We start from the raw sequence: 12,298 nt of genomic DNA, 5'->3' as shown, positions 1-12,298 counted from the left end.
GTACTGCAATATAAACTATAGGATGCAATTCTGCATTCTCGGTTCTGTAAAGAAAGTCATTGCAATTTTGATGGAGATAGGATATAATCTGTAAATCGTTTGGTAACATAGGTGCGTTTAAATTACTGACTTTTTCAAATCCATAGGCATGTGAGATCTTTTCACCATCGTGTGTTTCTGATTTTCTTGCTCTGAGGTATAGAGGGCATTCATATTATCAGGTAGGGTTTTTTTCCTAGGAATGTGTGTATTTATTTTGAAGCTAACATGAATGTGGTTTTACTTTTTTTATTTTTCATTTTGGCTAGCTTATTATTGTTATACAAAAAGCTTTGGATTTCTGTGTTGATTTTGTATACTGCTACTTTATTCGACCTGAGAGTGTTCTGATGATATCATTTTGATCTTTGAAGTATAAGATACTTTAAAAACTTATATTCAAATTTAAAAAAAAAATTAGAAGAAATGAATAAATTCTCAGACACATATGACTTACCAAAATTAAATCAAAGACCTATAAATACTAGAAGAGATCTATAATCAGCAATGGATTTGAAGCAGTAATAAGTTTTCTCAGAAAGAACACTTTAGGACCATACGGCTCCACAGCATAATTCTCTAAAACTTAAAAAAATACTCATACCAAAAGGCCTCGAACTACTCCTCCCAATGTGGAAGAAATACTACCAATCTCATTTACAAAGCTGGTGTTTCCCTAGCACCAAAAACAAAATAAGCATGTAATTACCACAATAAAAAGAAACAATAGAAAATTTTATTATTTACTGACAGTAGATAGAAGAAAAAGCTGCTTTAATCTCATAAATTATTATTTTTAGTACAAGACACATCTTAAGGAAATACCTGAGATGGGTATTAGTATTATTTGTTTAACAAAATATTTAAAGGAACTTAATAAAAATTAGATAGGTCATGACTAATTATGAAACTATTTATTAAGATTATTCGATACATAGAACCCTCAAGTCTACACTTTAGGAAGGTTTAATTTTTGGAATATTTTTATAACATTTGTTTTATAAACTTGTTTACATGCAAGAAAGTTATGTCATCTACAAGTATATGATGAAATTAGCATAGACATAAGAACTTACAGGAATGTTTACAAAGTTACATGTACTCATGGACAGTTATCAGCTCAGCCAATACACAGAATGCAAATATGTAAAGCAATAAAATATTTACGCAGCCATACACATTATCATTTTTACACTTTAAGCAATACCAAGTGAAAATGAATATAACAAAAACTGAATGTGATTCACCACTTTTGTCCCATCTGTCTAGGGTAGAGACTAGATTGCCCCCAAAGAGTAAAAGCTAAAATGACAACCTTTTTCTGTTTCCCTGTGTAAGGACAAATGTCACAGTCTACAGTTTAGAGCAGCAATATTTACCTATTGATTATTGGAAAGGCAATTTTTACTGGCATTTACTTGAAGCTAAAATGGGATAGTGGTCCAGAGGGTAGATGCCTGAGATAGACATGTAAATAAAAACATTGAAAGTTACCAAATCAAACCTTCATATTTTCCCTTGGAATAAAGGATGATCAGTATTCACACACTAAGCTGTATGTTATTAACTGTAACTTCCAACATATACCAGCATTCTCAGTTAATCTGGACCCCCAAGATCTCTCAAACACTTGACCGCCAAAAAGACAGTATGTACTAACTGATAGGAGGCCCCCCGACACATATACAGCAGAGGACAGCCGAGTCTGTGTTCAATCAGAAATGATGCACTTAACTCTCCCGAGAATGGAAGACCCAGGGAGTTTAGAGGTGGGGTGAAGGATGGGCGATGAGGGTGGGGAAATGGCCCCGTGGAGATAGGGGTGTGGGTTGGAGGTATGAAATGTGGATTAGTCAAAGGGTGGATGGGGCAGGGGGAAGAAATAAAATCTGGAGTGTAATAAATAAATAAATAAATAAAGCACGTGAAATTGAAAGAGACATGATGTCCACTGCACTCTGCATTATAGCCCCATTAAAACCAAAGAAGAAAAACTGATTCATTTATACTTTCATCTTAATGTGTACATGTATTCTGAACTTACATAGAGAGGGTCTAATGCACACAGTGATCTTCTGTAATGACATACTTATCCATAGCAATCATAATTAAAATTAAAAATCCATCATTTGTTGCCTTACCGGCTGTTGAATTTCTCTGGGTGCTTTTCTCTCATGATGTGGAATCTGTGTGCAATGGAAGCATCCTAAAAGAAGAAACAGAGGAGTGATATTTGTGATTTTATTATTTTGTAGAAATACAAATTAACAAACAAGATTTTATATCACTCGTTCTTTACAATATTATTGACAAGAAGATGTTCTGAAATTAGATGTGAAGTCTAGGAGAGTATGACTACATAATCTTGCCAAAACTTTTCAGTTATCATATTTATATAAGAAATTAATTTTTATTTAAATTATATATCTTTTAATTCCTGGTATCTGTCTCATGCTTAGATTCTGCTTAAAGGAATATATTTTGTCATAATGTCAAAGAGTAGTTGAACATATTCCCAAATAAGAGTAAAAAGGATGGCGTAAGTAGAAAAATTATCGCATCGAGAGGTTCTTGCTCCCTTGAGATTGATTGTAGGTAAAAGGACAATAAGAGTCTGGTGATCTAGGAAAGCAGTGTAATCATTGGTTTCAGACTTTGCTCAGCATGCCCTGATGTGCAATTACTAACTGTTCATAACACACACAGCATTCTGACCCATCTTCTGTACTGGAGAAAATCAACAGATAGAAGGTCACAAAGACTTGGTGACAAATATACCTCATCTCTCAAATGCTAAATACAATGGTTCTGAAGCCCAATGGGTGCCACTTCCATAGTCCACCCAGAGTTTCTCTTTAATAGAAGAATCAAACTGAATGTGTGTTATTGCTGGAGGGCTGGGACTCAAGCTTTTGAGGACTAGACCATTGAATTCAATATTAAGCAGCCTTATTATTTCAAGTGAGGAGATCGTTTCCCATTTCCAGCTACACATAATTAATCACTCAAATGTGAAACTAATATATTTACCAATCATCTTAATAGAAAAGAGCTTTTGTGATTGAATGATAAGCTTGCTTCAGTCTGAAGAAAAAAATGAAAAATAAAACTAACTCAAAAGAAGTATAGAAGTTGTGGATTTGAAAGAATCTTGAAAACACTAATCAAGCATTAAGAGTCTAATGAATGAAATGAAAAGGCTAATGTGTTTGCTCATGCAGAACAAAGCACAAGAACTAACAAGAGGGACCAAGAGCTGCAGATGGCAAAGAGGCTCTCTCTGCAAGACAGAGCAAGCTGCAGCTATTTATGGACATTTTACACACTATCAATTGTCAAGTAATTGAGTTACTTTGCAAGAAAAAGGACACAACTGTATAGATAGAATAACGTAGAAACAGCACTTATAATAAAATTTACTCATAACATTCTCCACGAATTGATGTTTCTAACATGCAATTTTGAAACAAAAATAAAACATGGTCAGTATAGTTGACTTTTCTTGGTCTAATAGCTTGCATATTTTGTAACAAGTACTATAAATACTCACTAAGACGTCAATGTAACATTGAAATTATGTATTTTTCTTATAGTGCTATACAATTATACAGAAATTTAAAGCAAGCTATTGGCGTTATACAACTTACTTGATCTGTACTTGTTTTTGAAAAAGAGTTAGTCTTAATTTTATTTCTACATATACAACATAAACATGGAGCATGAAGCAACTGTGTAAATCCAGCAAATAATTACACAAAAGCAGAGGAAGGAGACTCAATGCCTAAGAGAGTGAAGAGCCAATACTTCTTGTCCATTTGGAGAATATAATTCAATTATTTTTACTTGAATTATTTGTTTCTTCCAGTTATAGTTCACTTAGAATAATTTTCTCTAAAGTATATACTTTTGTAATAAAAATCTTGTCCTGGAAATACAAGGTAAGCTAGGTAGAGAAAGATAAATGAGAAGAAATGGAAACCAAAGAATATTTAAACAGATAGGAATATATTTGAGGAAACTCTTTGTAGAGCATCACCATGCTCACTGGCCAATGTTAAACTTAGTATTATCTCTATCTCCAAGATACTCTGAAAATTGAAAAGAAGAAGGAAATAAAGCCAGGGTGGAACACTGGCAAGCCTTTTCCCTTTCAACGGATTCCACTGCAGAGAGAGGTGACCTTGTGAGTGCAGGGTTGACACTGGACAACGACAGCAGGTGTTCATTTGGAGGAGAATTCAGACTAAATTTGCTAAGGACCCTCTCTGGCTCTATCCCAAGGGGCCTGAAGAAATACTGCCAGCTGCTGCCAACTTGCTTAACAGCCATTGTTTTAGAGATACTTAGGATCCTCTAAGGATAGATCACATAAGAAAATCCAAACAGGGTATTTTAATTTTAGCCTTTTTACCCCAATATAATGTAGTTCTTAGGGAACAAAAAATGAATCAACTTAATGTCAACTTCCTAGCATACATAAACTGAATCCAGATCAGTCTCTGAGTTCCACGAGCCTGTCAACAAATTGGTTTTTCACCTAGAGTTAAAGTTTCCTTATGTTTAAAGAAAATACATCCACTCTGTTGTGATGGCGATTAAACACAGTGATTTTATACAATATAATTTATTTATAAAGGATGCTCCTGTAGTTTCATGAACATGCTGGAATGTTCCTGAAAGTAAATTGGATGCTAAACATGGTTAATGTTGCATAATTTTTAAGTATATACTTTTTACTTTTAAGTTGATTTTATTTTCTTAACTTTTAAAAAGTTTTATATTAATTGAATTCAAGAAGTAAAAAGAACTACATCAACTCCATTAAAGCAAAATAAATTTAAGTTTCACAGTTTTATTTAAAAAGTAGTGTCTATGTGATTTTTGGATAGATGTAGTTACACCTATATAAGTGTATATAAAGTGACAGAATTGCTGTTTATGAAAGAACCAGCTATGTGTGATCCTAGCTATATCTATCTTAACTATTATGTTAAGCTAGATAACCTTTATGTTCTTCTACAATATTAATTCTGTTCTTATGTTGTCCCTACTGTTAAAACATTACCCTAATTTAGTGTGTACTTTGTATAAGATGATGGCAAATTATTACTAACATTTCATTGTTTTCAATATTGTAATTTACCATAATTTGGTCAGTTCAGTGAAGTTGGTAACATCCATGTCATTCTCTGTTACCATGTTACAGAACATAGTGACACTTATATGTGAGATAAGAACTACATACAACTTAAATCTGGATAGTTCATCACCTCCCTAAATCAACCCTTTTGTGATAAGCCCCCTTTGGGAAAGTGATCACTATAAACTGAAAGGAAGGAACGGATAATTATGACATCACTGAAACTGAAGATATTCTTGAATTCAAGTACCTGCATCAATGAAATTAGCAAAAAATCACTTTGTAAGGACGATTATGGAAAATTATATATGATACGCCAAACTGGAATATGTAACTGAGGCTTATTTATACTCAAGTCTATAGATAAAATGTCATGGGTTGGTTCCCAGACATAGCAGAGAAAGTAATATAGTGCTTGTGACCAAGAGAGAAAAACATTTACTCAAAGATATGAAGATACCCAAGATGATTATAACATTTATTTTTAACTTCCATATTTTGTATCTCCTGCTGGTAATTTGGTTGACCAGTTCAACTAGAAATAAGAAAACAAGGAAACTATTATGTCTTCTGTGGTGGTTTGAAAGAGAATGGCCCTCATAAGCTCATACAGTTGAATATCGGTCCCCAATCGATAGAACTATTCGGGAATGATTTGGGGGTATGGCTTTGTTTGACAAGATGTCTTATTAGAGGTCAGCTTTGAAATTTAAAATGCCCATTACATTCACAATTATCTATCTTTGCCTTGTGGTTGTGTCTCAAGATGTACGCTCCCAGCTACTTCTCAGCACCATGCCTGTTTGCTTACTGCCATGCTTCCTGAGTTTAGGATTGTGGGCCCACCCTCTGAATCAGTAAGTCTGCAGTAAACTTATTTTGCTATAACGTGCCTTGTTCATGGTGTCTTATCACAGAAATTTAAAAGTCATTAAGATATATTCTATACAGGACACTTCCCCCAGGTCAGCAGCAAGATGGATAAAGGTAGAGAAATATAGGGATGAAAAGACAAAACGTGGAGTAGAAGAATGATGGCTCAATACATATAGAATAGAAAATCTGTGTAAGTTTACAAAAGCATCAGCATAAGACTGTGAGAACAAGGTGACTCTACTATTAAGACAGTGAGTGTAGTATTAAGCATAAATTAATTATACATGTATATATGTGTATATATACATATATATGTATAATACTTTAAACAAGTGATATAAGACAGTAAACATATATACTATACAGTATATACATGATATATACATATATAATAATGTATAATATTATTTAGGGTATATATATATACACTTATGAAAATAATAAATATAGTATATATTATGCTATACACGTAATAAATAGTATACAGTATATAGTATATTCATTATATAAAGTATATACATAATACCTTAAAGGATTGATATAAAATAATTATTGCTTAGTATCTGAAAAACTTTCTAATTGAGAAAACAAAACCTAAAATACATTAATATTTTGGAAAACTTCAAATGATTACTTTGAGTTTCAACTACAAAATAGAAAACCTATACTTAAAAACATGTACTACGATAGGAATATTTATTTTTTTATTTTAAATAATTTTATTATAATCACTCTTATTTACATATGTTTCACACAGAAGAGCTCTTGAAAATGGGATGACTGAGTTAGGATATCAGAAGATAATACTCGTCCTTAGCAAAGCTACATACGACTGTCAAGGAAAGACCATAAATACTGAGCTTCACTCTTGCTCCATCTTGTACAAAACACACAATACTAGAACTTTCAGAAACTTCTAGAACAATTTCTTCAAATACATTGTAAGTTTCTGGGGGTAAATTATAGAAGGAAAAATCATTTATCTATATAATATAATTACAATTATGTGCCTTATATAATGAAAGTGAATTATAATATATATTTTTTCACTTTGTAAATTGCTAACTTGTTTCTATTGAATTAAAGAACTTAAATTTCTCACAGAAACTTTATTTTAATTAAGGTTTTCTAAACTTGCAGACCAAAATTGTATGGAGTATACAGTACAAATGGCTAGTTTTATTATTAATCAATACATAAGAGTATTGGCCCTGAAGAGTTATAGTACCCATGAGTAATAAAAGCTTTTTCCGTTCCTTGCAATTCTTTTTATGTATATGTAGGACCCCCCTCTCTCTCTCTCTCTCTCTCTCTCTCTCGTGTGTGTGTGTGTGTGTGTGTGTGTGAATGTTTGCATTCAGTTGTGTGGATGCAATGAGGAAGATTTTGTTTAATGTTGTCGATCTTCACTAATCACTCTTCCACTTTATTCTTTGAGGCATCATTTCTCAGTCAAACACATTTTGTTTTATCTGATCCAGTGATACCCTGTCTCTGACTTTTAAGACTGACTAAAGACAAGCTACCAGACACATCTTGCATACACATGGGATTTTACAAGCAAAATTCAAACTTTCATCAGTGCATCAATTGATTTAATACCAGGCCTTCTCTTTAACAGCTTTAATATACATTTGATCATGTGATCAGGAGATCCCTTCCTATGGGATGTCAGGTGAGGAAGAATGTATTATCTATAGCACCAACACATAAATTGAAGCTTCAGTAACAAAGAAACAGTTATATTGTACCTGTTACTGAAAAATATCTCATAATTATATATTTTTGATGGACCTGGCCACCAAATTAAATTCAGTCCAAAACCTGTCATAGTGTTGTGTATATTATATTGCTCAGTTTGCAAAATAAATGTGATTAAATTTCTGTATGTTGTAGTTAGTCAGTTGCTGTGACTTGCTCAGCTAGCTTTCTTAGATAGTCTAAGCACACCTGCCTAGTGACTGCACTGTTCACTGTGGTCTGGGACCTCCTACATCAATTAAAAATTAAGAAAATGCCTTACAGATATCACTACATGCCAGTTTTTGGAGTTAATTCTTCAATTGGTGTTACTTTTTTCTAGGTGTGTTACATTGACAGCAAAGATACACCACTAGACCACTGAAGACTACCAGTATTCCTCCTGGGGAGTGAATGACAGCAATGCGAGCAGTAACCAATAATTTAGGATGTAGAGAAGGAAGACATGGAGGAAGGGAAACAGACAACAGTAAACATAAAGGAGGTGAGGAAATAAACTCTAAAAACGATACAAAATGATTCATAGAACAGCAATGAACATGGTTGAGCAAATGTGTCTAAGGTAGGATGAATCATCTTGAGGCATCCCAGAAGAGCCACTGCACTCAGAGCATTTGGTTAGAACCCTCCTGAAGTCCCACAGCTGCCACTGGGAGCCCAGTGGACTTGGGGACGCATCATGGATGGTGGTAACTAGAGTGAAAAGATGAAGTAGAGTGGGAAAAGAGGAAGAGGGCAGAGGAGGGAATATAGGGAGAGACAGGCAAATTAAGGTCTATTTGAGGGTTTGTATGGAAATGTAATACCGTAGGAGCTTTGTAAAATATATACATATATGAAGAAGTTTGAAATGAAATCACCAAATAAAATGAAAGACAGCCGCAAGTGGATATCTCTTATCACTAAATCATACTTCCAGTCCTGGATTTGCTATATCTAATTGAATTTTTTTCCAGTCCCATGGGAATCCACAAACATTCCAAGCTGTTGCCAAAACCAAAATTTGCTGTATTGCATTGATGGAATGGCTTCATTACTGAAGACAAAATCCTAGACAACTCATTGGATATGGAGAAATCAAATTGGTGCCTGCTTAGAGCTTTTACCTCTACATTCTAGTGTTGTTGTTGTTGTTGTTGTAATGAAAGATACTGTGAATGCTGCCAAAAGAGAATCAAAAATAACAACCTAGCCAAAAACTTTTAAACAAAATGATTTTCTCCTCTTTAAACCTTATGATAAGAAAATCATGGCAAAAAGCTTGTAAATTTAACCAAATAATATCTGATTTGAATAAGGGCCACTCTACCAGATGTAACCCATTTCAACACTGCTCGAGTGACCAAGAGACTGAGAGTAGATAGCCCATGGACCTAGAATAAAATTAGATACTATTCTCATAAAATGAAATAAACAATCAAACAAATACACAAAATATAGCAAAAAATATAACTCCTAATAACAGGCTCTATATTCACAGGTCACAGATCACTACTCAGTTATTATCAGAGATGATTCATCTTGCAGTAGAAAGAGAGATCTACTGCAAGTAGTTCTACTACATGTAGAGTAATACAGAGATCCACAGACAGACATATTGCAAAGGAGAGTCCATTGAAAACTTAGTCCTACTTGGAAGGTCTCCATGAAAGCCGTCTCCTCAGGTTTCAGGGAACTGCATGAATTAGAAGATAGAAACAGTATAATATCCAATAGGATAAACAGTGCCATAACCCCTGAGGAAATAAAAATAGTCATCAAAAACCTTTCAACCCAAAAGAAAAAAGGACAAAAAAAAGAAGCTCATGGTTTTAGTGCAGAATTCTACCAGACCATCAAAGTAAAACTAATACCAATATTCCTCAATATATTACACATAATAGAAACAGAAGGAACATTGCCTATTTCATTTTATGAAGCCACAGTTACTCTGATACCTAATCCACACAAAGACAGAGAACTTCAGACTAATATCACTTATGAATATTGACACAGAAGTACTTAATAAAATTCTTGAAAACTGAATCCAAGTATAGATAAAAACCATCATTCGCCACAGTCAAGTAGGCTTCATCCCAGGGATGCAGGGATGGTATGACATATGAAAATCCATCAACATAATGCACTATATAAACAAACTCAATGTAAAAAGCCACATGATCATCTCACTAGAAGATAAAAGAGCATTTGATAAATACAACACCCCTTCATGTTAAAAGTCTTGGAGAGAGCAGAAATTCATTGGCACAGGGGGAAATTTCATGAACACACCACCAATGGCTCAGGCTCTAAGATCAACAAATTGATAAATGCGACCTCAAGAAACTGAAAATCTTTTGTAAGGCAAAAGACACCATTAATAGGACAAGTAAGCAAACTACAGATTGAGAAAATATCTTCACTAGTTCTATATCTGACAGAGGACACATATCCAAAATATATAAAGAATTTAAGAAGTTAACCACCAAAAACCCAAATAATTCAATTAAAAAATGGGATATAGGGTTATACAGAAAATTCACAACAGAAGAATCTTGAGTATCTGAGAAGCACTTAAGAAATGTCTGAAGTCCTTAGTCATCAAAAAAAAAAAAAACTTTCAAATCAAAACAACCCTTAGATTCCACCTCACACCAGTCAGAATTACTAAGATCAAAACCTCAAGTGATAATACATGCTGACAAAGATGCAGAGAAAGAACACTCCTCCATTGCTGGTAGGATTGCATGGTGGTACAACCACTCTGGAAATCAATTTTGGCAGTTCCTCAGAAAGTTTGAAATGGCTCTACTTGAAGACCGAGCTATATGAATCTTGGGCATATACCCAAAAGACACCCTACCATACAACAAGGACATGTGCTCCACCATGTGTATAGCAGTCTTATTTGTAATATCCAGAAGCTACAAATCACCCAGATGTCCCTCAACCAAAGAGTGGTTGCAGAAAAAGTGGTTCATTTACACAATGCAATACTATTCAGCTGTTAAAAATGAGGACATCATGAATTTTGCAGGACAATGGGTAGAACTAGAAAATGTTAGCCTCGGTGAAGTAACTCAGACTCAGAAGGACATATGAACTCACTGATTAGTGGATATTAGCCAAAAAAGTACAAAATACTTGGTATACAACCCACAAACTGTAAGAAGCATAACATGTAGAAAGGCCCAAATGAGGGTGTTTCAACTCTACTTAGAAGGGGGAAGAAAATAATCTCTGGAGGTAGACAGAGGGAGGGAACTGAATGTGAGAGAGGAGAAGGAGTGGAAAAGGAGAACAGGATCAGGTGTGGGTGGAGGACAGGAGAGAAGCCCAGAGGCCAAGAGGACAAATGGAAACAAGCAGCCTTACTGGGATGGGGCAGGGGGGGAAGGAGAGGTAGAGCCTTTGCAAATTGCCAATGATACAGGAGGTGGGAGACTGTATGGCCTCAGTGGGGGTGACCTTAGCCAAAATTCCCAACACTGGGAAAAGGGAACTCAGTCTACCTCCAGTAAGAAGACAGGGCCTCAAGAAAAGGGACAGGGTTACTAATCTCACCCACAGCAAAATTTCTGACCCAGAACTGTTCCTGTCTAAAAGAACTGCAGAAACAAAAATGGATATGAGACTGAAAGGAGAGTCCAATGACAGGCCAAACTTGGGGTCCAGTTCATGGTAGGCACCAAGGCCTGACACAATTCCTGATGCTATGGTATGCTTACAAATGGAGTCTGGCATGGTTGTCCTCTGAGAGTTCCTACCCGCAGCTGCCTGAGACAGAGCAGACATGTATACCCAACCACTGAACTGAAGATGAGGATCCCTTTGGTTGAATTAGGGGAAGGATTGAAGAAGATGAACAGGGGAGTAGTCATATAGGAAGACCAGCAGGCCCAACTAACCCAGACCCAAAGAAGCTCTCAGAGACTGATATACCAACTAGGAGAATAGGCCCCTGGCACAAATATAGCAGAGGTCTGCCTGTTCAAGCCTTAGTGGGAGATGTGCTTAATTTCAAGAGACTTGATGCCCCAGGAAAGGGGGAAGCTTGGTGGTAGGGAGAGCACTCTCTTAGAGGCATGGGAGGAAGAGGAATTGAATAAGGATGTGGGAGAGGGAGAGGACAATGACTGGAATGTAAATAAATAAAAATAAAAAATTCTATGTTAAATATGCTTTTATGTTATCATACTCTTAAGAAAGAACCTAATCAGTATATTAGTGTTTGGAGACTATCATCAAAGACTGTCATCCACATTAATTTAGAAAAGTTGGATTCAATCTTTCTCAGAAAATACAGCATACTTTGTATCATAAAAAGTCAGTACAGAACTCCCACATTGAAGCAGAATATAGATACATAGTCGTCTTCACATGAATAAGATTAAAGTCACAGACATCTGAAGAGACAAAATTATTTGCTCCTAACATAATGTAAAAATTTAAACCTATGCTGGTATGTCTATGAAAAAAATTAGGAACTCAGAAGGGAAATAT

The 12,298-nt window shown here is 34.9% G+C and overlaps 1 protein-coding gene across 4 annotated transcripts in view; it reads right to left on the bottom strand.

Annotated features, from left to right (window-relative positions):
* The window catches only part of Dgkb (diacylglycerol kinase beta), a 644,882-nt gene that overhangs the window by 266,761 nt on the left and 365,823 nt on the right, over positions 1-12,298 (bottom strand). For all 4 annotated transcript variants that reach the window (XM_028768913.1, XM_028768911.1, XM_028768912.1 and 1 more), the window contains one exon: positions 2,181-2,245. In XM_028768913.1, the coding sequence (XP_028624746.1) occupies positions 2,181-2,245 (65 nt within the window). The remainder of the gene's footprint in view (positions 1-2,180; positions 2,246-12,298) is intronic.

The sequence above is a fragment of the Grammomys surdaster genome, unplaced genomic scaffold (genome assembly GCF_004785775.1).
Source record: "Grammomys surdaster isolate TR1022 unplaced genomic scaffold, NIH_TR_1.0 188, whole genome shotgun sequence".
Taxonomy (NCBI): domain Eukaryota; kingdom Metazoa; phylum Chordata; class Mammalia; order Rodentia; family Muridae; genus Grammomys; species Grammomys surdaster.
This window is presented reverse-complemented; position numbering and strand designations above follow the sequence as displayed.